This window comes from Seriola dumerili, unplaced genomic scaffold, assembly GCF_002260705.1.
Source record: "Seriola dumerili isolate Sdu_G_001 unplaced genomic scaffold, Sdu_1.0 BDQW01001001.1, whole genome shotgun sequence".
NCBI classification, from domain to species: domain Eukaryota; kingdom Metazoa; phylum Chordata; class Actinopteri; order Carangiformes; family Carangidae; genus Seriola; species Seriola dumerili.
In genome coordinates, this window is record NW_019175256.1 from 419,711 (window position 1) to 446,703 (window position 26,993).

At 45.4% G+C, this 26,993-nt stretch overlaps 1 protein-coding gene across 2 annotated transcripts; it reads right to left on the reverse strand.

Annotated features, from left to right (window-relative positions):
* On the reverse strand, nt 1-26,281 carry LOC111237606 (CSC1-like protein 2). Of its 2 annotated transcripts, XM_022766760.1 has the most exons (24): nt 25,960-26,281; nt 18,973-19,178; nt 18,295-18,374; nt 16,962-17,000; nt 15,276-15,366; nt 14,723-14,760; nt 13,797-13,939; nt 11,360-11,411; nt 10,756-10,864; nt 10,446-10,516; nt 10,052-10,132; nt 9,834-9,957; nt 8,877-9,010; nt 8,554-8,691; nt 8,302-8,455; nt 7,714-7,820; nt 7,161-7,247; nt 7,012-7,077; nt 6,283-6,445; nt 5,973-6,078; nt 5,205-5,372; nt 4,920-5,035; nt 4,756-4,839; nt 1-4,315 (listed from the first exon to the last, which is right to left on the reverse strand). In XM_022766760.1, the coding sequence occupies exons 2-24, from the start codon at nt 19,138-19,140 to the stop codon at nt 4,109-4,111; spliced, it is 2,526 nt and encodes an 841-aa protein (XP_022622481.1). In that variant the 5' UTR covers nt 19,141-19,178; nt 25,960-26,281; the 3' UTR covers nt 1-4,108. The 2 variants fall into 2 exon arrangements, with proteins under 2 accessions (XP_022622481.1, XP_022622482.1); XM_022766761.1 differs by lacking the exon at nt 16,962-17,000.
* Nucleotides 26,282-26,993: the final 712 nt, after the last annotated feature.

Sequence of the window (26,993 nt, forward strand, 5' to 3'; positions counted from 1 at the left end):
GACACATGACGTTCTGACCCTCTCAGCCTCCAGGCGTCCGATTGGTGGACGAGATCTCGTCGTCCAATCAGAATTTGGGACAATGTGACAAACTGTTTCCGACGCCTCTGTATTTCTGAGAATCAAAGCTCGATTTCAAAGGATTCTGGGTAATGAAAATTTTTGATAACGTCACTGCTCAGGAGCTTTCAGTCATGTCATGTGATCTTCATCAACATATGAAAAACTACCGTTTTTTAGGCCAATAATGATCTGAATCTTTGAAGCCAAAATGGAGTGTGAAGTCCAATCTGCTGATGAAGATCATGACGCTTGATCAAAGGCTCCTGATGGATCTTGAGGTGACTTCTGATTGTCAGAAAACAGATTGTGTGTAAAGCTGAGAGAGAAACGTCTGGGACAAAGGAAACATTTTATACTTTGATGGATGAAATCATTAGATTCATTTTAATTTAAAGATTTAATTCATGGATCTTTAGTTTTCAGTTTGAGTCGTTTCACACTCTTCAGGTCACATTCTTCTTTTCACATTAACTTCCTGAATTTAAATGAATTCAAAGATCTAATCAGAAACAGTTTGGAACCCGAACACCTGTGGGAGGAGAGCTGCTGAGTGGAGCCTCCAGTCTCAGATCCTCTGGAGCTTCCTTCACTCTTCTTCATGTGCATACAATCGCGGCCGAAGCGCCTGAAGCAGACGCCGCGCTGGAAGTGAAGAAACATCTGGACACAGATGCTGCAGGTTCTCCGGCGTGTAGCCACCGACTGAAGCCGACGACCTGTGGCTACAGCTTTCATAGTCCAGCTCTGTGTCCACACACACACACACACACACACACACACACACACACACTCTGCCGAACAACATGAGAAAAATGAAAACAAGCAACAAAAACTGATGTAAACATTATTTTAGGAAAACAAACACCTGAGACTATTTCGTCGCTGCACTGAAAAGTTTTCTTTAGACGTGTTCCCTCATTTCCTGATGATGCTGCTGCCAACTCTTTTTCTGTTGCCTTGGCAACCGATAATGGCAGCTGCCAACAAGGCTGTGCCCCCCCCCCCCCATCATACTTTGCTTTGTAACTACACAGACATGTAGACGAGCGGCTGCAGGCTAACTCGTTTGTGGGGTTTAAGGTTACGTTCGGGACTGAAACGTCTACTGCGAAGGAGTCGGTCTTGGACTTTCTCAGAGTTTAGGCTAACGTTAGCGACTCTGTCCTGACTCCAGCTAACGTTAGCCAAGATAAAGCTACGTTAGCTAAACACATCATTAATTTTCATCCTTTTGTTAAAAGGTGAAACACGGTGACATTTTGCTTGGGACCTGTTAGCTTTAGCCTCAGTCTGCTAGCAACATATCCTTAGCCTCAGTTTGTTAGCATCAAATCATGTATGTAGCCATCAGGTGCATTCAAGACCTCAAATAGGTCTTTTCAAAAACAGGTTTCAACCAACTCATGGAGCTAACGTTAGCGTAATTAGCTAGCTAGCTGAAGCTAACAAAATGTTCCAGTGACAGTTGTAATTTCAGCCGATAAAACTGATGTTTGCCAAATAGAAACAAGAAGCTGCTTCTGTCTGAAATCAAAGATCAGTGTTTCAGAAAGTCGACGGTTATTACCGCTGTAAACTAGAAAGACTGACTGTCATAGCAACAGTGACTAATTAACAGGTTAATTTCTGAGCTCACAACGCTCTGAAGAACAAAGGTTGACCTGGGTAACCACCACGTATACATGACTGTGTAGTTAAAAGCAAGTATGAGCTTTTAAACATCCTCACACTCAGAACTAAGATCAGCAGAATGAAGTGAACGTGGCGAAGAATTAACAGGCTAAACATGACAAAGCAGGCTGACACGCATCATTAGACACCACAAAGGATCATGAGAAAGTGATGTTTGAAAATATGCTGCATCAGAGCTGCAGCCGAAACCTTTAACATGACAATTTCAGTTCAGACACATCACAGGATGAAGAGAAATCATTGTTCTGCTCTGTGTGTCCAGCAGAGAGCGGTCCAGGACATGTTTAGCCTAGCTTAGCACAAAGACGGGAAACTGTTAGCCTAGCACCTTCAAAAGAGAAAAATCTTCCAACAAATCACAAGCACTACTCAGAGACATTTTGTTCTCTGAATTTCATTTAATAAAGATTTACTGAAGAGGGTAAAAACTCTGAGCTAACAAAGTCTCGAGGAGCAGGTTACACTCCAACAGAGCTGTATCTGACATACAGCTAATAAGCTACGATAGCTTCTACCATTCTGGACTCAAAGGTCGAAGGTCAGCTGTATCAGTGGCTGTTGGTTAACGGCACAAATTTGTGGGTCAAAAACAGATTTGAGCAGATTTTCTTTGCTCTTGTGAGCAGTCGTGTTAGCTTGCAAGCTAGTCACCGATCCATCCATTGGCTAGAGCTAGTGGTGAAGAAGCTAACTCTAAGCTAACTGGGCTAAGAAGCTAATATTTGGATCTTAATATCAAACTATGCTAACTGATAGCTTTAGAGACACAGATGCTAACAAGAAGAGACAACATGGTGGGAAAGTGATTTCTTTTCTCTTTTGATGGAGCTAACAGTCTCTCCCAGTCTTTGTGCTAAGCTAGGCTAAGACAAACTGCACCTCTCTCTGTGATGGAGAAACAGATCTTAGTGAGCGTTCAGGCTTGAACTGCAGCAGTGACAGTGATTCATGTTCTTTCCAAACTCAAACATTTCGTACCAAACTGAAGGAAAACATTGAGTCAAACTGAACAGACGCCTGACGACCAGTCTGAGGAGCACTGGGACCTGTTAGCCAGATGTTATGGTGTTTTTGGTTACCTGGTGATGTTGAACCCTTCATGATGCAGGTTGGTGTAAAATAAGTTACCACACACACACACACACACACACACACACACACACACTTCAAAACACACACAAACAAAAAACATTTTCCCTTGAGAGTCCTGACAGCTTCAGGCGTTGAGGGTAGACCGTCTTGACGAAAAGCGCTGCTCTTCTGCGTCTACCTGAGCTCAAACTACTCGACTGCTGCTGCTGCCGGACGAATCAGAGCGTCTTCACAAAGTTCTCCCCATGAATGAAAAGTGTTTTGATTGATAAACCTACACAGACACAAACTCCCCCGTTCCCTCAGTCAGGTGTTCATGATTTAAGGTAGTTCAGGTGAAATCAAAACCGAGAAAGGAAAGCATCCTCGTGTTGAGTCCGGGTTGTTCATCGGCAGAGGAGTGGTCCAACTGAAGCGGAAAGCCCAAAACGTGAATCCAGCAGGTAGAAGGATGCACTGCCGACACTGAGGTGGAGATCAGGTGAGTTCGTCGGCCACTTCAGTCCGGTGATGGATGACATTGTCCAAAAGTGGCGACGTTGTTAATCCAGACAGCACTTTGAACAACATGCAGTGAAAGCTTGGCAGATCAAAAAAAACCCAAAACTTCCAGGTGATGTGTGAACGTACCAGCAAAATCCAAGACCCACGGGTTCCACGAAAAGAAAGAGGAGAACGTCGAACAGGGAAAGGAGACTGCGATGCGTCTGCGTAAGCGAGGCTTCTACCACTACAAGAGCTTGGCGAGTTATTTAGCACTCCGTTAACGGAGGACGGCGGCAACGGCGGGGGTTTGTTTGGAGGCATCTACCAGGCTGAGGAAAAACACAGCATCAGCATCAGCTTTGACCCCTCGGTCGAGTCCCGGCGACCTGCGGTGGGATCAGGAGTCAAGACACGAATGCGAACGAACAAAATTCAGCCCAGGCACGAATTTTTAAACCCTGTCCCCCTCCCCCAGAGAAAAAACAAACACAAAAAAAAAAACTTTTGGCTTTGTGATTATGTACAGTGACTTCCTGTGAAACAGTTTGATGTCCATCAAGTTTCCACAGACGTGCAGGACTGGATGTTGGCGACCCAGCGCCGGCGTCAAAGGTCAGGGTCAAGTCTTCGAGCCAGGAGGAGGTGGAGCTAACCGTATCAGTCTATTGTATGTCTGTATGTGTTTAGTGATTCTTTAGTCAGCTTTATTTTCCAAATGTTGTGTGGGTATGGACCCTCAACTAGCTCCGCCCCCTCCCTCTGGCTCCACCTCCAGCTACTGGTGGACCTCGTTGGCGATCAGACTGTCCTCCCCTGACTGGAAATCCGCCTCGTTGATGCTGTTCCCTCCGTTCAGCATCTCCTCGTCCTGAGACGACCCGCGGTCCTCCTCGCCGCTGCCCCCGCCTGGCTCGTCCGAGTTTGGGTCCTGGAGCACCTGAGCGATGCACATCTGCTGCTGCTGCTGCTGCTGCTGCTGCTGCTGCACCACACAAAACCACAGCACCCAGGTTAACCAGCAGGAGGAGACAAAACACAGAGTTCACAGGATCCTAACTCGTCCTGGGAATCAAACCTCACTGACTGTGACGGAAAACACCACAGATACCAGAAGGTGGCATCATGATCGGCGTCGAGACTCTTTCTACGGTTCCTGACGTAAATCATTTGTATTTTATAACAAAGACAAAGATCGGCTACATGTGTTACACTTCAGGACACTACAAACAGACTAGACCTACACTGATGATGAAGACCAATGACACTGTCAAAAGCTCCATAACATATAAAAATAAGAGGACCTTCAGTTGAGATTGTTTAAACTCAAGAATTAAAACTTCCTCGTTAACAACCTCATAAACTCAACAACTAGTCTAATGTGTGAGCGAGCAAACAAACCAGGAACGAGTTAAATCCACTCACCTGAGACTTGGTGGTCGGGGAGGACGAGGGACGAGCCGGACGTCCGTTCTCAACCGTGTCCACGTCGGTCTCCTTGGTGTCGATCTGAGACACAGACAGAGTGAGACAGTGTCCTGAACAGAAGCGTTCATGTGACTGAACCTGTGACGGACCGGCTGCTGTACCTTGTAGTTGTGAGCACTAAGATACTTGAAGTGTCCGAAACAGACGTGGGACAGGCAGACCACGATGGTGACGATCAGCACCACCAGAGTGAACATGGAGGTCGGCGTCTTGAAACCTGACGGCACATTAGCATCAGTTAGCATCTGACAACGACCTCTCACGCACTGATACACCTGCCTCAACTAATTGATTTGGACTCGTCTTGACTGACTTGAGACTGAAAAGGACATTGATCAAGTAGAAAAGGTGGTTTAGTGGTACGTCCAACAGGGGGCGGGGCTTACCTGTGCGTACGGTGGAGAAGAAGAGGAGCCAGAAGAGGCAGAGGATGGGCGCAGCCACCACCTGGGTGACGGCTCCGGAGTGGATCTTCTTGTCCAGCTTGGAGGGCAGGTAGGCGTAGTACATGTTGTACCGGTCCACCAGGTGTTTCAGCAGCATGTACATCAGACCTGCAGGGGCACAGGTGAGCTGCTTAGTCAGGACGTCCCACAGATGACTCAATATATCTGATCTGGGTTGTCACCTCTGACTGGACTTCTGTGGACTGACCTGTGTGTGTGTGTGTGTGTGTGTGTGTGTGTGTGTGTGTGTGTGTGTGTGTGTGTCTGAACTGATTTGCACCAAACCAGGTGAAGGATCATGGACCAGGAAATAAACCATTAGATTTTGGTACTGATCCAGTTAAAGCAGCAAATTCTTTATCACTTTCCTCACTTTGCGAGATCAAACATTTTTCTACAACTTTGTTTATTTCTGAGGAAATCACGTTTGGATCTGGATCTAAAAGTCAGACATATTGATGGTGCTGGTGCAGATCCGGATCATGATCCAGATGTTTGTTGGGTCTTGGTGGAGGTCTGGACTCGAGTTTGGATCGTATCAGCTGACTGAGACTCATCTTGACTTTCTTCACTCTGAGATCTTTGTCATGTGTACTATAATGTACATACATATAATATAGTAGACTATAGTAACAGTATATAGTATATACATGTCTGTACTGTAATACTGCGTGACAGCTGTGTCGCTGCAGGGCGGCTGAGACTGACCGAAGGGGACAATGATGGGGCAGGTGATGCTGTAGGCCATCACAACCGTGAAGACGTTCATCATCCAGGCGTAGGCTGCTCCGAACTGGAACTCATAGGCCTGGTGCTGAAGGGACGACACACCACACTTTAATACAGTCACAGCAGTGCCACCACGAGGCGGCCATGTTGAGTAACACCAGGAGAAGACAGAACTTTACTGTCAGATTCAGATGTCCACATAAAGACAACAGACACAGAAACAATGGAGGACTTGGACGTGATCTGGTTGTGTTGTGATAAACTGATCTGCGTCCGTGTCCGTCCTCACCCTCTTGACGTTGCGGCGGTCGGCGGCGGAGCGAGCCAGGCACAGCCGGATCATGTACATGAGCAGACCGGGGATCCGCAGCAGGTCCATGGCGTTCCCGATGAACGCAGAGGCGATGACGTAGTTCACAAAGAACGCTCCGTTATCTGGCAGGAAGACGCACCTGAAGGGGACACAGCGGACAGAACGTCCTTCAAATGACTGATCAATAACTGATCATTTATTAAAGGATAATATCTGCAGGGACATCAAGCTGTTTCAGAATAAGAGCACCTGAACAAAAGCTTCAGATACAGTTATCACCTCATATGACAGAAGTTCAGGACTGCCAATATTAATTATTCATTTAAAAATGGAATTAAATATTTAAAATGGTTAAATGTTTATTTGGATTTCTTACATTTTAAATCTAATTAAATAAGAAAAAAATCAAATGTTCATTTAGATTTTTGTTTAAAATACATAGTTACAACTAAAATAAAAAACAAACAAATAAAATCATTTGAATGTGATTGTTTAGAGTAAACTGAAAATTAAGATTTCATTAGAATTTTAAAATAATTTTTCATTTTAACATGAAAATCAAAATTAGACTTTTAAAGATTTAATTCAAAACTTAAATGGAAATGTACTTTTAATGTTTAAAGTCATAAATCATATGCACACAAATGTAAATGTGGTTAAATGATACACATACTAATACACTGTGATAAACTAAAAATCACTCACTCAAACCTGACTTTAGCATCAGCCAGGAACTTCCTGTCAAAGAGCCAGCGGAAGAAAACGTCCAGACTGGAGGAGACAGAGACATGTTAGCGAGGACAGCAGAGGTCAAAGGTCACTCAGGATTCTTACAGTCCAGCTGTTTTTATCACCTGCTCAGTCCGAGAGACGGCAGCAGCAGAACCATGAAGATCAGGAAGGTGTAACATTTGTGCATCGTGGTTCTGTTTTCTCCAGATCTGTGGACACACAGAGGGGGTCGGATCAGGGTGAGATCAGGGTGAGATCAGGGTGAGATCAGGGTGAGATCAGGGTGGGATCAGGGTGAAATCAGGGTGAAATCAGGGTGAAATCAGGGTGAGATCAGGGTGGGATCAGGGTGGGATCAGGGTGAGATCAGGGTGAGATCAGGGTCGGATCAGGGTCGGATCAGGGTCGGATCAGGGTGAAATCAGGGTGAAATCAGGGTGAAATCAGGGTGAAATCAGGGTCGGATCAGGGTGAGATCAGGGTGAGATCAGGGTGGGATCAGGGTGAAATCAGGGTGAGATCAGGGTGAGATCAGGGTGAGATCAGGGTGAGATCAGGGTGAAATCAGGGTGAGATCAGAGTGAGATCAGGGTTTACTTGGCTTTACTTTAGAAGTGTGAATAACAGCTCAGGGCTGCAGCAGTGATGAAGACGATGAAAAGGAGGGAGAGTTACCTGGTCCAGTGAGCCTCGAAGAACGCAGAGTAGTAGACGATGGTGGGAAGGAGAGCAGAGAACGCCCAGAGCAGCAGAGTGGGGAAGAACTGAGTGACGATGGGATTCTGTCCAAGAAAACAACCAAACAGACAGGTAAACAAACAAACAGATAAACAAAGAGACCGATAAACAAACAAAGAGACGGGTAAACAACCAAACAGACAGGTAAACAAACAAACAAACAGATAAACAAACAAACAGACAGGTAAACAAACAAACAAACAGATAAACAAACAAAGAGACGGGTAAACAAACAAACCAACAGGTAAACAAACAAACAAACAGATAAACAAACAAAGAGACAGGTAAACAAACAGACGGGTAAACAAACAAACAAACAAACAAACAGATAAACAAACAAAGAGACAGGTAAACAAACAAAGAAACAGGTAAACACACAAACAGGTAAACAAAGAGACCAATAAACAAACATACAGACAGGTAAACAAACAAACAAAGAGCTCAGTAAACAGGCTCATCATGTCAGTAACGACTCTCGTCCCCCTGACGACCTGCTCAGTGACGAACAGGCTCGTGGTTTCTTACGTTGAGATACTCGACAGGTTTGGTGACGTTGAACTTGTCCATGGTGGAGATGATGATGGCGGGCGTGGTGAGGAAGAAGAGCAGGATGAAGAGGATGCAATTGATGATGAAGCAGCGGATCCACCAGGAGATCCCGCCCAGCGACAGGTGCTCCCTGCAGGAAGGAACCGGAACACAATATCAGGTAATCTGAGAGGGTTTGTTTGTTTGGTGTGTGGTGGGGTCTCAGGTGGGCGGAGCTCGCGGACATACCAGCGGACGTTCTGCGGGTCGGGCGCATACGAGACGCTCCAGTTGTGAACGTGAAGGACGTCGCTGAACTGAGAGGAACGAGGCTCCTGACGACAGTGACAGCCCTGAACCTGACAGGCGTTAAAGTCCTTCAAAATACTGTGAAGACAGAGGGGGCAGGGCCACAGAGAGGGGGTGGGGTCAAAGGATGAGACAAAACGAAACGAGACAAAGTCAGAATCTAAATTTAAATCCAAACATCATTAACAACAGAAACAACACCTCTGTCAGATCAGAGACAGAGGGGTGGGGTTAACATAGGGGGGGGTTAGGGCGGGGCTCACATGGCGGTCATGGCCTCGTTCTGGAAGGTGACGAAGGCCATGCCCAGAGGTTTGGTGTGGACCTTCTCCTTCTCCTTCCTGTACTCCTCCTTCAGCTTGGCCTCTCTCTTGGTGTAGTAGCTGACCGCCTCCTCCTGCACCACGAACACAACGCACTGTTTACTAACACGCTAGCATGTTAGCACTGATGCTAACATTAGCCTGTAGCTGATGAGTTTAAGGTTCGGTGTATTCGTGTGAGCTGTAATCAGAACTGTGCCCTGCTGGTGGCGCCACATGAATAACCAGAGAGCGTCACAGTGACAGGAAGTCAGAAAAACTTTATGTTAATCAGCTATGACACAGTTCAGCAGCAACCAATCAGAATGAAGAAGGGCTCCGCTCTGGAGAACGCTAGAGAACACAACCTGTAAACTTTGGTTCCCAAACACAAGGGAGGTGAAACTGATAACCGTTTCCTCATCCTGAAGTAAAACAGCTGGACACAGGTGTGTGACACTGCAGGTGAAGCCTGTTATATATTTAATGATAACAGGAGGGAATATCATGCTAACTAGCACCGTAGCATGTAGCACAGTGTTGCTTGACGACTTGAATCAGTCGGTAACGTTAATGTCACTCCTTTAAAATATTTCATGTGGTTGACTGACACGCTACCTGTGGTCAGGTGACACAAAGACACAGGATCACGTCTGTTTGCTCTTTAAATTAAGTTTACATGACCACCACTGTTTTACAGCTGCTGAGAGTCTGAAGCAAAAAAACAAAAACCAACTCTCAGCTGTTTAAGAAGTTGAAAGTTTTAACTGTGATTGAAAACTGACGTGTGACTGATGATCTAAAGATCAGCCTTCATCTGAACCAGCGTGACCTGCCTCTGATCAGCTGATCAGCTGATCAGACCAGGACACACTGTAAAACCTAAAGTGTCAGCTGTAGTTCACTGAGCGGCGTCACCTCCTCGCAGCCGGTGATGGCGCAGCAGCAGAGGTGTCCGCAGGGTTTGGGGTTGATCATGGTGGGAACGTGTTCCTTCGCCATCAGGTCAGTGAAGAACTTCTTACTGCGCTCCGTCTTCTTCCTGTAGAACAAACACACAGAGCAGAGTTGTTTCATCAGCTGTGATCTGTGATCAGCAGTGTATCCCAGCATGCACTGGGCCCTGACCCTCTCACCTCTCAGCGTTCAGAGACATCAGTTTGGCCACGTTGTAGCAGATCCGAGCCTCCAGTACCGTGCAGTTCTCATACGCCTGTCTGAGGAGAGAGAGGGAACAGGTGAGATCCTGGAGGTCAAAGATCAAAGATCACAATGATCAGGATCTACGACGTGAACAATCCTGTCTGCACCACCTTATTATCATGAATGACACGTCTGTCTGTTCATGTCTGTGTTGTACATTTATATTTATACATTTTTTAAATAACTGCACATTGAGCTAAACATTTAATTCTGCTGTTTATGGTCTGACTTCATCATCATCATCATCATCATCATCATCATCATCATCATCATCATCATCATCATCATCATCATCATCATCATCAGGAGGAAGATCAGTGAACTTACTCAAAATGCTGTTTGATCTGACTCTCCTCAGCATATTTCGAGATGCCGTTAATGAATAAAGTGCGTTTCACCTGCAAGACAGAAAACTGGGATTAAACACACAAGTCGCAGAAAACCAGTGTGTGTGTGTGTGTGTGTGTGTGTGTGTGTGTGTGTGTGTGTGTCTGTGTTTGTGTGTGTGTGTGTGTGTGTGTGTGTGTGTTTGTGTGTGTGTGTGTGTGTGTTTGTGTGTGTGTGTGTTTGTGTGTGTGTGTGTGTGTGTTTGTGTGTGTGTGTGTGTGTGTGTGTGTGTGTGTGTGTGGGGCCCTACCAGGTCATCCTCCTTGTAGTGCATCTTGGACGTGTGTCTCCTCATGCTGTAGACGGTCAGCAGCAGATACATGAAGGCGAACGAGGTGTGAAGCCACAACAGGTTCGTCCTGCAAGACAAAACCCAAGGAAACATAAACTCCAGGCTACACACCTGCAGCTAGGCTAACACTTCCCCCTGATTCCTGGCTCTGTGCTAAGCTAAGCTAACAGTTCCCCCTGCCTCCTGTCTCTGTGCTAAGCTAACACTTCCCCATGATTCCTGTCTCTGTGCTAAGCTAGGCTAACAGTATTCCACTGCTTCCAGACTTTGTGCTAAGCTAGGCTAACAGTTTCCCCCTGCTTCCAGTCTTTGTGCTAAGCTAGGCTAACAGTTTCCCCCTGCTTCCGGTCTTTGTGCTAAGGTAGGCTAACAGTTTCCCCCTGCTTCCAGTCTTTGTGCTAAGCTAGGCTAACAGTTTCCCCCTGCTTCCGGTCTTTGTGCTAAGCTAGGCTAACAGTTTCCCCCTGCTTCCGGTCTTTGTGCTAAGCTAGGCTAACAGTTTCCCCCTGCTTCCCCCTGCTAAGCTAGGCTATGACACCAGCAGAGATCCTGACAGACTCACTCAGACTTCAGATTGGCTATCGTGGTGCGTCCAAAGCTGTAGGCGTTATTTTCTGGAATAAACAAGAGTAGAAGTCAGACCATCATCATCATCATCATCATCATCATCATCATCATCATCATCATCAGTCCTGGACCTGTAGAACCGGTCTCAGGTGCAGCTCATTCACCTGAGACTCTAAATTCCCTCCTGATCTGGAAACAGCAGCTGATGAAACGACCTCAACATTAAGTCTATTTAGTAGCTGTTCTGTAGCTTTTGGTCACATGATCTTCCTCAGCAGAAGGAGTTTGAGCTACTCCAACTCCAACCTACAGCAACAGTTGTTATGGTGACAGATTACACCTCAGGTCATCTGGACATGAGACTCCTCCCACTTCAAATCTGTGACATGTTGCTCAAACGTGATGACGCTCTGTTTCTAAATAGGGGCTGTTTCCATGGAAACAAAAGTTCAACCCCAGGGATCAGAGCTGATGTAGAAAAGCTTCAGTTCCTCAGGGTGTTTTATATTTATATAAACTTTTTATTCAAAGTGACCCGCCAGCAGGTAACCAGCAGTGTTATTATGACTGACGAGTCGTTACACGGCGTTTACACCAGCGACTGTGTTCTTACTGCAGGAGAAGAAGAAGTCAGGTGGATTCTACACGATTCAGAGTCACTACAGGACTGAAACACAGGGACACCACGCTGCTCTACCATCAGACAGCACACACACCGACAGACCAGCAGCTCCTACTGTTACCTTCTTTAGAAGGAGGTCCGGGGGCTCCTCGGCTGAGGAAAGCATGTTTACTGATAATTCTGACTAAATGAGACACAAGGTGAGAACACTGTGAGAGAAAAACCAAGACCAGGGTCCAGAGTCTGCAGGTCTCAGTCCACCTGCTGGAGTCAGTCAGCAGAAAAGGTCTTAGTGTCAGGAGGTCACAGGTGAGGTTTTGAGAACTGCTCTGGATCACGGTGACCAGATGTCCCTGATTTCTGGGGACAGTCCCTGTTTTGGTGGCTGTCCCCGGAAATGTCCCTGTTCTTTAACTGTGAAATTCAAACAGACTTTGAGCGTTGCGTTTATTTTGGCCAACAGAGGGCACTGTCTGATGACTGCAGAAGTGAAGCTAACACGTCAAAATAGAGTTATCCAATCAGATTTATCTTTTTTCTTGTTGTATCTAGGCAGAGAAAAGGTTAGCTGGCTCACTCATTGGTTATGAGTTCATAACCAGGCAGTAAATTAACAAAAACAAAGATACCCAAAGCCTCCCAGCCAGAACTTGAAAAAATAGTTTTTATGTTGGAAGAAGTGAAGAAGAAGAGTTTGTCTGACTGTCTGCGATCGACTTCACATGACAATATCCACAATCTTTTACTTAAAATGCTTTTGATTCATTTGATCAGTGGACCATTACAAACTAAAGGAATATAAACAGATAGACAATAGGACTTTGTGACTCATCAAAGGTAGGGAGTCATCATTTCATCAGTCGGCCTTCACCATAGTTTATCACAGTAAAACAGTTACCATGTTCAAAATACATGAAACTGGGACTGTCCCCTTTTTTGTTTTATAGTAGGGATGGAACGGTTCACGGAAAAAATCTGTCCCGCTCGGTTCACCTGTCTCGGTTCGGGGCATGTGCAGCCTTGCGCCAGTAACCCAGTGAGATCTTTTTTCCATTTGGCACGGAGGCGGAGGGGTTAAGGTTCGAGTGCAGCAGCCAGGTCAGTTGTGGAAATGGCGAGTGGAAAAGACCAAGGAGGCCCAGAGTGAGAGGATGCGCCAGCAGCACCGTTAAGGTCTGCTGTGTGGGAGCATTTTGGATTTAGTGCTGCCTACGATGATGCAATAAGAAAGTGGTGGATAAAACTGCGACTTTGTGCAAGCACTGTGCAACAAGTGTTGCTCATGCTAGCGGCAAAACGTCCAATGTGTTGGCTCACCTACGGAGACGTCACCCCAGTGTGTCACACAGGAGGAGGAGAGAGCTGAGAGTCGGGTAGGAAGGTTCATAGCGAAAGATAAGCAGCCTTACGCCGTGGTGGAGGATGCAGGATTTAAGCATATGATTAAAGTACTCGAGTATATAATATATAATATAACGTCCCTCCCGCCGACACTTCAGCAACACGGTAATTCCCAAACTTTATGAAGAGACACGAAGAGGACTTGTCAAAGAGCTGTCTGACACAGTCTACGTAGCTCTTATACGTAAACCAACGTATACCAAATCAAAAACTGATGCAAAAACTGTGACACGAAGCGAACCGTGGATCTTGTGAACCGTTCCCCCGATTTCATAGGTAAAGACGTTGGATATTTTAATGATTCATTGAAGCTCAGACTGGAAATGTCCCTGGTTTTCATTTCAGATATCTGATCACCTTCCTGTGGATGGACCCTGACCTCTGACAGGTGTGGCTGTGTCGCTCTTACCCAGCAGGTCTCCAGAGAAGTTGACAGGTAGGACGATGCCGACGGAGAGGACGCCCACGACAACCAGCAGCCCGATGATGTGACGCTGGAAGGAAAGGTAGTGGACAGCATCCTCCCCACATTTCTCCCTGATCTCCTCATCCCTGCAGGAGGAGGAGAAGTTTTGTTATTAGCCAACATTAGCCAGGGCTAGCTGGTTAGCATGCTAACTTCAGTAGAAGAACGGTGGTGTTTGTTTCCACCTCTGGAGACAAAGTTTCATGTTGAACTCTAGTTTCTTCTACACTGGTCAGTAAACAGCTGCTAATGCTAATGTTAGCTATGTAGCAACATGTACAAACATCTTATTTAAATCTAAATCTATAAAAACAGGGAGGGGTGGGACATGTGTCACACAACCACCATCTTTGTTGTAACGGACTATTCTGTTCAGTCTTACTGCAGCAGATAATTAGCCACTTGAAATTTCAAAAAGCTGCCATTTTCCAAGATGGCCGCCATTTCCAGCATAGAAAACACATATTTACAGACATACACAGTGAAACCCACTGGACAGATTTCAAGGATGTTTCAGTTGTGTCCTGTTTTTGACAAAATTCATTTAATTTCTTAATGTCAATTAATTATTGTAAATAATTAAAATGATTTTTATGCTGACCAGGTTTCTGGCCTCTCTGTGTGATTGCTCTAATTCAGCAGGACTTTTAATTTGTAAAATGTAGGTAAACTTAACACTTTCACAGGTGTAATTTTTTTACAGTGTAGTAAATGTTGTTGAATTGTTTGATTTGACACCTGGATCACTCATATGGAAACTTGTGGGTGAATTTATTGCAAAAAACGACATTTCCTCGCCAGAAATGGCAGCCATCTTGGAAATGGCAGCCATCTTGAATTTTTGAGTGGCTAATGTGTTTTAGACTCACTTTATTCTGAAGATGGCCGTGAGCCACGAGCAGAAGCCCTGCAGGTAGAAACACACACAGAAAACAAACAGCCAGGAGGTGAAGTTTGAGTCTTTACTTGTTTTTCATTTCATGACACTAATTCTTTCATTTCTAATCCTTTGATTTTACTTGTTCGTCACTGTTTCATGTCTCAGACAAAAATCTGCATTTCTAAAATGATTTTCTATCTAAATCATGAAGAATTCGCTTCCTGTGGGTGTGGTCAGGTGTGTTCAGGTGAGTGGGTGGAGCTTCAGATGAGGACCGGTGGTCTCAGGTTGAACTCCTCTGAGCCGCTCGGTGTTAATCTGGATTATCATCAACAGATTAACAGACACAGAAACCGGCTGAGCTCCACTCTCACTGCAGGAAGTCCAGATCTGACACACACACCTGCACACACCTGTCCCTCTCAGCTCTCACTGTACACCCCCCTTCACCTGTCCCTCATCCCCCCGGGGCCCCCTCACAGCCCTAAAACCTCTGAAGAAGACAGTGAGGAAGAGGAGGAGCAGGGGTGATGTGTCCTTACGTTGTCTCTCTGGTCGAAGTCGATGGAGCTGGAGACGGAGGTGAGGCGTTCGTAGCGGTCGGGCGTCTCTGAGTGCATCGCCGAGGCAACGCTGTGGAGACAGACAGGGAGGAGTCAGCTGACCGTTAGCTGTTAGCATGTAGCCGCTCTAACATTTGACATCTGAAAGCTGATTGGACCCTGAGGTTAGTTCCTCTGGTTCCTCCAACATGTGACACTGAACACAGAGGGAGCTAACAGGAAGTGGACACCGACAGCTTCCTGTCCACAGATTCACCTCAGACGTGTTCCCACCTCAGTCCAGGTGTTCAGCTTTAACCACTGCTGCTGCCGCTGGTTTAACGTCACTGGAGGTTTTTGATTCAGTTTTCAGATCTGACAGAAACACTTTATATTTTTAATCTGTGGTCAGTTTATTAAAATATCGTCTGTTTGGAAATTCACTCCAACGTTTTCAGAGAGGTGAGGAGCAGCTAACAACCCAGCTCCTGAGCTTTCAGTCAGAGTCCATGGTCATTCTCCTGTGTAGAACAGTCAGCTCTGATGTCTCTGTAGAGACTTTTCCCCCAGTGATAATTAATCAGAAATAGATCAAACCTAAGTTTCTCAGGAAGTCATGAGACTTTTATTTTTCTGTGTAATAGTCGGTTTTATATCAGGAGCGGTGTAAATCCACTCATCAGAAGGTCGGCGGTTCGATTCCCAGCTCTTCCTGTCCACATGTCGAAGTGTCCTTGAGCAGAATACTGAGCCCTGAATCTGATGTAATATCAGTGTGTGTGTGTGTGTGTGTGTGTGTGTGTGTACTAATAATGAGTATTCTGACGGAAAACAAACACGTCATCTGTGAAGGTTACATGTCACTATGTGTTTGTAGTGAGGCTGGTTTGGTGTTGTGACCTCGTTGAGATGATGTCACAGTGTTTGTGCCGAGCTGACCTCACCTGTCCCAGGCACTAACTCATCTGGACGCACGAGTCCAAGCTCAGCTCTACTGTGTCGGGTCAGCTAACGAGCTAACGAGCTAACTAGCACGTCACAGGGTCACGACACACTGAGCTACACACAAACAGCCTGTTACCTTTTCACCGGCTCATAGTTATCTCTGTCTCGCCTTCGGCTGAATTCACAGTAACATGGAGAGAAGTGTGGAGCAGAGTTAGCATCACACCTGTTAGCATCACACCTGTTAGCATCACATTAGCCAGCACTGATCCAAAGACACCCTTTGTTTCATTTAAATATGGTGCACACACACACACACACACACACACACACACACACACACACACACACACACACTCAGGTCAGTCTTCATGGGGTATGGGGGGTGATTGGTGCCACACAGATCAGCTCCTTCCTGTCCTGTTGCGTCATTAATCTGCCTCAGACCTCCGTCACACAGACGGAGGCGGAGTCATGGTGCGGAGGCCTGGATGTGTCTGTTCATCTCATGTTCATGATAAGATTTAACAGTAAGACACAAACATCCATGTGGTCGTGGCACAAACGACCCCCCATACATAGACACACACAAACTGAAATGAAGAAGAAGTCGAGGTGTTAGTGCACCAGAGACAGGAACTCTGTTAATGACACCAGAAGAGGAAGAGGAGGAGGAGGAGGAGGAGGAGGAGGAGGAAGATGTTAGCAGACAGGTCAAACATGGAGGAAGCAGCAACATACTATTCCCGCTCCTCCAGGTCGCTGAAACGCTTCTTCAGTCTTAAGGAGAAACAGAAAGACAACAAAAGCTGCTGTGAGAGAGAAACGTCACCGAGGACCACAACAACACAAGTTCAGACACAAGAAGAAGAAGAAGAGTCCATCAATCAAACACCTGCATTTCTTCTTCAGCTGTTAAAGTCTGACGTTGTTCAGGATTCACCAGCTTCACTTCCTGTTTCCTGTCTCTCTCTGTCCAGCTGCTCTAACACTCTGTTCTCATGAGTCACACTCTGTCAACACCTGTCCAACATCTGTCAAACACGGGTCAACACCTGTCCAACATCTGTCAAACACCTGTCCAACAACTGTCAACACCTGTCCAACATCTGTCCAACACCTGTCCAACACCTATCAAACACGTGTCAACACCTGTCCAACACCTGTCCAACATCTGTCAAACACCTGTCAAAAACCTGTCCAACACCTGTCAAAAAACTGTCCAACACCTGTCCAACACCTGTCAACACCTGTCCAACACCTGTCAACACCTGTCGAACATCTTCCCAACACCTGTCAAAAACCTGTCCAACACCTGTCCAACATCTGTCCAACACCTGTCCAACATCTGTCCAACACCTGTCAAAATCCTGTCCAACACCTGGACAACACCTGTCGAACACCTGTCAAAAACCTGTCCAATATCTGTCCAACACCTGTCCTATACCTGTCTAACACCTGTCGTACACCTGTCCAACACCTGTCCTACACCTGGACAACACCTGTCCAACACCTGTCCTACACCTGTCCAACACCTGTCCAACACCTGTCCTACACCTGTCCTACACCTGTCCTACACCTGTACAACACGACAACAGGTAAACTGCATCACAGCATCTGTATTTATCATCAGGGCCTGATCAGATCACTTTAACTCTGAATCAGTTACCGCGATAATGTACTCTGTTTATCTAACCTGCTAACCAGTTACCATGGTTTCCCTTCAGGAAAAGTCGAATATCAATAACATGTCAGGAGACGATCAGGTTCTTCACCTCCACAGGTCGAGTCCTTCTTATCTTTATTAGTTTCATCAAATCTCTGTCCAACTGAGACTGTAGAAGCCAAAACCATCTGACTCCATCTTTATCTTACCTAATAATTAACTTATGGTGCTAATTACACAAACTACCCAACATGCAACTCTTCACAACCAAGAGACAGGAAGAAGGAATAAACCTTTCTGCCCCCCCGGCCTCAGGGAGCAGTAATGATGTGAAGAGCCACCTGAGAGCTGTTTGTTCTCCACAGGCTCCTCCCACCTCGTTATGACTGCGTGTGATTAAATCTTTACCTGTCAGCGTCGGTGACCAGCGCCAGGCGGCCATAGTCCCACGCAACCTTTCGTAGAATAGAGAAGACAAAGAGCAGCACCTGAAGAAGAGAGGAGGACTTCCTGTTAGTTGAAGAGTAAAAACACAGGGGCTGAGTGTGAGTCAGTGCAATGCATCATGGTAGATATATATATCAGTACTTGTCAAGATGCATTGTGGGACACTATGAGTGCACTGTATAGGTCATAATAATTCTCAATACACATTCTGACAGAGGGAGTAGAAAGGGATGTACGTCAGAGGTCAAAGGTCACAGACAGAAACACACTGAGCATCATTATGTGGGTGGATGTGGACTTTCCGCCAGTATTGATTTTTCCAACAGTCAGTGAAGGTCACAGCAGGGAAACCAAAACAGCAGCAGCTCCCACAATGCACCCTTTTTTTACACCAACCAGATCTGTGTCCGGATTCAACACTGAAGCTCACTGTCCCACAATGCACTGCAGCAGAGCACTGAGGAGCTGGTCACAGGGCGACCTCTCGAAACCTCGCTCTCAGGTTGGTTTGTGTCTGCTTGGTTGCCATGGCAGCTGCTCACAGACCAGCTCTCAGAAACCAGACCGTGTGCAGTGAGAGTCCAGGATCCCAGTCTACTTGTCATGAACTGAGCGTGTGCAGCGGCAGCGGCGACTCACCAGGAAGCACATGAAGTCGAGGGCGAGCACGGTGGGGACTCCTCCGAACGGCAGCCCCTGCAGCACCGTGCTGCGGATACGAGCAGAGTAACAGTAATCTTTGGACTCGCTGTGAGCCGAGCAGTTGTCCTGACCGCCGCACGGCTGGCCGCCGCCGAATATCGCCATGGTAACGATCAGCTCACTGCCGCATCCTTGCTGAGAACCTGAGCGAGGAAGAAAACTTTATTAACATGAACAAAATACATCTACAGGCTGCAGGCAGAAATAAGTCAGTGTTATTATCAATACTGATTATCACACAGAGAGGAGCTGACTACATTTCCCAGCATGCCTGAGCAGCAGCAGGCAGCTCCCTCCTCTGTGCCCTACTGATCCCGTTGCCATGGTGACGCCGGCTGCAACTCCTGACCCAGTTTTTCCGCCTCGGTGGACGTTTGTCACAAAACAACAGTGACGGCGCTCCGACCGATGACATCATCGTTACATCACAGACTCAGAGAACAAAGAAACATCTGAGGTCGCTATACTGGACCCCCCCCACCCCCAATCCCCAACCCTCAACCCCCACCTCTCACCCACCCCCACCTCCATCCTTCAACAAGCACCACCGCAGTGACCAACTCATTGACTGACTGTTAGCCCTGTTAGCTTAGCCCGTGTTTAGAACAACTGTTAGCCCTGTTAGCTTAGCCCTGGTCAATTGTTAGCCATGTTTCTCTGTTCTCTGTGTTAGTTAGTTTCAGTCTGTTGCACCTGTGGCCACGCCCAACAGTGATGTCACCAGTCCTGGAGAACGCCCGTACACCACTGCAGCCAGGTGAGAAGGGGGACCGCTGCAGGTCAGCAAAGACCAGATTCACTCTAAACATCTGAACCTCCTCCCTGACCTGTGTCACTGCTGCAGCTCCACCTGCACACAACCTGCAGTGACTGACTTCCTGTTGTCTCTACCTGCACACACCTGTCCCAATGAATCTGACACACTGTCCATCACCTGAAGGCAACAGGTCCGAGGACTGGAGCAGAATTCTTCATATTCAGACTCTGAGACAGAAACCAGAGGGAAGCCTGAGAGGGGTGTCCTGCAAACCCCACTCAGGACAGACGTCACACCTTCAGCCGGAGAACAGGTGAATCATCAGGATGTAGATGTGTGTATTTACTGTAGCTGCAGGTGGCGCTCACAGGTTTTACACTGTTGTTCCTGTTGGTTCTGTGTAGAACGTGTGCAGTGATGATCTGGAATAATCCACCAGTTCAGCCTCATTCAGAGAACCCCCCCCCCCCGTGCTGTTGTCATGGTGCAGCAGCAGCAGCAGCATGACTCATCTGAAGCCTCGAGTCTCAGACTTTATTACACACTGCAGCACACACACACACACACGCACGCACGCACACACGCACACACACACACACACACACACACACCTTGATTAGAACACGTGTGTCCTTAGACCTGTTCTGTTAGGGCTGGTCGGACCACTCTCATCCTCATTAGCTTAGCCCTGGTTTAGAACAACTGTTAGCCTTGTTAGCTTAGCCCTGGTTTAGAACAACTGTTAACCTTGTTAGCTTAGCCCTGGTTTAGAACAACTGTTAGCCCTGTTAGCTTAGCCCTGGTTTAGAACAACTGTTAGCCCTGTTAGCTTAACCCTGGTTTAGAACAACTGTTAGCCCTGTTAGCTTAACCCTGGTTTAGAACAACTGTTAGCCCTGTTAGCTTAACCCTGGTTTAGAACAACTGTTAGCCCTGTTAGCTTAACCCTGGTTTAGAACAACTGTTAGCCCTGTTAGCTTAACCCTGGTTAAGAACAACTGTTAGCCCTGTTAGCTTAACCCTGGTTAAGAACAACTGTTAGCCCTGTTAGCTTAACCCTGGTTTAGAACAACTGTTAGCCCTGTTAGCGTAACCCTGGTTAAGAACAACTGTTAGCCCTGTTAGCTTAACCCTGGTTAAGAACAACTGTTAGCCCTGTTAGCTTAACCCTGGTTAAGAACAACTGTTAGCCCTGTTAGCTTAACCCTGGTTTACAACAACTGTTAGCCCTGTTAGCGTAACCCTGGTTAAGAACAACTGTTAGCCCTGTTAGCTTAACCCTGGTCTACAACTGTTAGCCAGAACAAAGCTTCTTTAAGGGTTTGTCTAGATTCAGTGACCCCCCCTTCTCCCTCCTGAAGTCTGCAGCACTAAGATAACAGCTGAGTGTGTGTGTCACTGATATCTGCTCAGTGTGTGTGTCCGTTTACAGTGGAGACAGACAGGAAGTTAGTGAGGAGAGAGACCACATGGTCAAACTGTGGACGTCAGGTCACATGGTACATCACACCTGTAGAGAATATATTTACTGCAGACTGTGACATCATCAGCTGATTTTATGCTCCACTGTGACATCAGCAGCTGGGTGAACGGTGAAAACAGCTGACTCAGGATCAGCGGCCTCTTCACCACCAGCGTGATGTCAGTGACACTCTTATCAGTCGACCTCACACATCCGTCAGTCTGAACTCAGGCTGGACTAAAGCCTTTTAGTCTGAAAAGTCAGTGAAGCTGTCAGATAAAATGTCCAGCAGCAAAAAGCAGAAGCAGAAAGTAGAACTGGACCTCAGTGACATCACTGTGACATCACTAGAAAGAAGTCGTGACACCTGGAGCTGTGACGATGTGAGACGAGTTGAATCATTTGTTCTCAACACGTTTCTTTTTTAAAGGTCGTATTTCATTCTTTCTGCTGTTGTTTTTATTGTTTGTTTATATATGAGTTATTTTACTCAATTTTATTTTATTTAAAACGTCATGAAACACCTGAGTGGCGCCCAGCAAAGCGCTCACCTGTCACATGATCGTCATGTGGTCAGATTTTTCAGGATGAGTCTGGATGGTCAGCTTCAAACAAGATCAAATTACTTCAAACCAGCTTAGAGGTGACAAACTTTAAACAGGCAGCAACTGTAGAGAGAGGGGGAGGGGCTTAATGGTGTTCACTTCACCAGGTGAGAACCTGTGTTGTTTAAAGTTTCCTCCGTGTTTTAAACTCTGTAAAAAATCCTCTGCTGTGATTCAAATTGTGTTTAATTCCTCTCACTTCCTGATTGAGAAATGTGGATCAGGCCTTGAGCCCCGCCCACCACCTGCTGGCTCCAGGTGGACAGGTGAAAGAGCAGAGAGCATCAAGATGGTGAGAGGAGGAAACATCAGAGAGACTCAGCCACATGTTTGAGCCTCAGTCAGACCCAGACTCAGAGGAGGAGTCTGAGACCAGAACCAGAGACTAGCAGACGGGTCAGAGCGGTTAGCGTAGTTAGCCTTTTCTCAGAATGGTTAACATAGTGAGCATCTTTCAGAGCGGTTAGCTAGTTAGCATCTTGTTAGAACAGTTAGCGTAGTTAGCATCTTCTCTGATACAGTGTTAGCGGTTGTGCTAATGCTAACTCTCTCTCTCTCTCTCTGTACTGACAAGGTTTCAGGTGTATTTAGCCCCGCCCCCACAAGTTGACAGGATTGGTTCCTTAGGTTTGTTACCTATGAAACCCTGGCTGACAATAAATAAATAAAGCAGACAGGCAGGCAGCAGGAAAAAGAACTTCCAGAGGTCAGTGAAGGCAGCGCTGCCTTAGAGTCCACTCTCCAGTGTCAGATTTCAGAGCTTCAGCCACAAATAACCACAACAACACTGAGACACCGGAGAGTGTTTTATTTTGAAGAATCAGTTGTGTTCAGGAAATATAGATTTTTTTTTTGATTGACATGAGTTTTAATCCTGAAACTGAAACGATTTTTATTTGAATCATCTTGTTTTGAGAAACATAAAGTCTTAGAGAAACTTGGTCTGAAACTAAATATGTTTTAAATCTAATAAAGTGATTTAAATCAGGAACCATGTGGTTACAGAAGATTATAGATCTGACCAGACTTTTGAGGTAATAATCTTCTTTATTGGCAGATTATTTCCTCAGTTAATCAGTTCATCATTTAATCGTCATCGTGGTCAGAAGAAAGAGATTGAGTTACTGAGACGGAAAATACAGAAAAGCTTCATCTTCTTTATCTCTGAGGCTGAAACTGAAACTTTACTTAGATAATCAATCAATTATCAAAATAGTTGCTGTTTATTTTTGTCGTGACAAATCGATTCTTCGAAGCATCGCAGTTCAGTTTTTATTCCTCTGATCCGGGTCTAAGCCAAAACCAGGTTCAACTAGAGTCGTTCTGATACTGATCTAAAATACTGGATCAGGTTTCTGTGAGTACGTGAGTCTGTGCATCGATCTGATTCCACGTGACTTATTAATAGTTTAATAGTGACTTAGTTTCACACCTGGATAAAACGGCAGCAACTACTGAGGTAAACATTGTGATATTAGCCGTTAGCAAAACATTAGCAATTCGACAAAATGTTCCAACGTGTTCAGTCTGTAACTCCTGCCTCTCAATCAAAACAATAACAACAGACGACGGATGATGTCATGAAGGAGTGGGGGATCGTGGGAGTTGTAGTTTGGATTCCTTCAGTGTCAGTGGTTCAGGTGAGTCTGAGCGACGCTGTACGGAGGACAGAGACTCAGAGAAGAGCTGCAGCTGAGGTTGATGCTAACCTTTGTTCTGACTGTTTCTCTGATCGCTCATGAACCAGACGTTCAGCAGGTTTTTACCAGCAGCTGAACGATCCACAGAGGAGTCCTCCTCTCCACAACAAACACACCGGGGATTAAACCAGGAGAAACTCTGAATAAAACAGTTTGACTTTAGACATCAGAGATTGAGCCACGCTCCTCAGAGACAGGACAGGACGTCTCCAGCAGCTGCAGCTGAGCAGCTTGTTCCTCTGATAAAGATCCAGACGTCTGACGACTAAAATCATCTGCTGCAAACAACCAGCTGAAAACACCCAGGTGGAAAAAGTGTCTGTGGCTTAAAACGAGATAAAAGTCAGTGTTGAGTTTCTGTCAGACAAACACACTGACACATGACCAAAGAGGATATGATGTCATCAACAGGCTAACTCAGGTCTAAGACCATGGTAACAAGACACAGGAAAACATGGCTCATGTATGTGTTTTGCTGACATTGTTATGGAGAAAGCAAAGAGTTTTTCTTCTTATTGTTTTACTCTTTGCTGAATTTTCAAAATAAAACATCCTGTAACTGTTGAATTCTTCCTAAAGACAAACATGTTCTGCTGAAGGTAAAAGAGCTCAGTGGTTGGATGTGATTCCTTGGTCGGCCATTTTTTTTTTAATATTGAAAAAAGTCTTAATTTACCCAGAATTCATTGCACCACAGTCCAGTTTAATACAGTCAAGATATAAAGTGCTTTGTTCAACAGTCTGTCTGAAGTCTGTGTGAAACCAGGATCACGTCCTCAGACTGTCTCCTGAATCCACCTGGACTTCAAACTGAACCAGGTGAAGGTGTGTTCTCTAATGATCTGGTGTGTGTGTGTGTGTGTGTGTGTGTGTGTGTGTGTGTGTGTGTGTAGCTGAAAGGTTATTGTGTTTTTATAGATGTTTTATGTTGAGTTTCTGTGTATGAGATGAGTTTTAGATATAAACTGACTTGATTTGTGCTCTACTAAACTGTTCTAATCAACAATTAACTAATTAATTAATCACATTTTAATTGATCATTAATGAGAAGATGATGATTGTTTTCTCTGGATGTCACTAAAGACATTTTCATCAGAATGAACTGAAGATCTTTGTGTTTTGATCCAAATATTTTAAAAACGGTTTTGTCTATTTTCTGGTGTTTTACGGACTAAATGATTTTAATTATTTATATTAATATTAAACCCACTGATTAATGATTAATGTCAAAGTCTCCTCTGACAGATCTGGGTCAAATGTACTGCTGCACATCCCTGATTCATGTCAGGGTGATTCTTGATTCTTTATTCCGTGAAATGTCAGAATAAAAGTCCAAACATTTCATCTGGAACCTGAGGATTCACTGTCCATCGACTAATCGATTGATTGATTATTTTCAGCAGTGAGGCTCTTTCATTGACTCAGTCATGAAGTGACAGATTCATCTGATGAAACCATCCTGACAGAATTCCTCATCTCTTATTATTTATGATTCATGTTGCACATTCTACATATTTGAATTATTTTTACATTCTATCAGAATATTTTTCACATTTGTAAATATTTTATTGTTAAATGTTTCTATTCATATTGAAGTTCTCTGTCTGCACTTGGTCTTATCTTTATATTTGTTCTTCTTCTGTTTATTGTTATGAACCAGAACAAATTCCTCTCATGTGAAAACCTGCTGGAGAACACACCTGGTTCTGATCCTGGTTCTGGTTCTGATCTTGTGCATTCACACAGGCACATGAGATGAACCTGAACACTGTGGAGTTTTCCTCGGAGACCTGGTCCTGGAGGTCTAACAGACGGACCCGGGTCCTGACCCGGTTCATGTCTCAGCGGCTGTGACTCAGGACATTTTATTTTGCTCGGGTCTCTCCTGGATGGAGCCGCGGCCCTGCTGCACCTGCAGTCCGGCCTCAACCACACCGCCTGCCGCACCGAACATCCGCTGCCCGTCCGGACCCAATGTCACAGAAAACACCGAATATCAAACATGAGACCTGGACACGGGGACACGGGGACACGGGGACACGGAGCCGTTCAAACGGTAATAAAGCGCGTCAGAGGCGGTAAAGAGGCTCCGGTCAGTCAGAGGGGAAATCACATTACAGCAGCAGACAGACAGACGGACAGCTCGGTGTGTCCTCTGCGCACACATTATATAACACAACACCCCCACCCCCCAAAAAAACACCGGAGCCGTACGGAGGCTGGATGGATGCTGTCCGGGTGGAAACACCGAGCAGCAGCGGCGGACAGGCCGCCGGTGAGGCTGCAGCAGCGGCCTGCCCGCCGCTAATCAACCCGCTGAGCAGATCAAACAAAGCCGCCTTATGATAAACCGGAGAATAAAGCCCGTAATAAATAAACCAATTAGAATAAAGCCGGTACCTGACCATCCGAAGCCCAAGTCCTTCTCCTCTGCTCCGGTAAATCAACAAATTTCACCGCAGAAAACGAGCCGTTAAATCCTCACAAATCCACCGCCGCCCCGGCCGCGTCCTGCCGCAGCGCCGCCATCCGAGAAACAAGCGTCATCCAGGCCCGACCGAGTCACACCACCGCCGGGGTCACAGGGAGAATCCTGCCGCAACACCGTGTCTCTGCGCCGGCAGTTGAGTCCGCTGCGGGCCGCTGCTCCTCCGCCGGGTGTCGGTGGTAAAATGGAGGCGGTCTCTCCGGGAATAGAAACAGAGCTGAGCTGCTGCTGCTGCTGCCGCTGATGCTGGGAGGAGGAGGAGACGGTGCCGCTCCACCGAGCCACCGACAGGGGGCGCCAACACCTTCACAATAAGAGTCCGTCTGTCTGTGTTGTCTAATAGTAGAATAGTAGACTGATGGTGGTAGTGATAATACAGTAAAAAATTAATAATATGAAATAAAACCGTAAACTATTATAAAAACAATAATATTCATCCATGAAATTAGTGTTCAGACATTTAAAAATATAATAAAATATAATAAAATATAAATAAGAGTATCAAATAAATAATATTAGAAAAAATATATATTTAAAATATTTTTTGTAGAATATTTACATACAATTTTAATATAAAGTACAATAATAATAATAATAATAATAATAATTATTATTATTATCTGTGTAACTGCAATAATCCTTATGCTTATGCTGCTACTTTTCTTTTACATATTTATAACATATTTTTAATATCAATCATACATAATATATTACTATACTATATTATTTACCTATTATTTATCTTTTTGTATTTTTTCAGTATTTGATCATTTCATTTTGCATATATTTTGTATTGTCACTTTGCTGCTGTAACACTGTAAATTTCCCCACTGTGGGACTAATAAAGGAATATCTTATCTTAATGATGAAATACAATATATCTCATAATAACATATTATTAAAATATTATTAAATTAGTAATACATTTCTATGGAATGTCACAGAA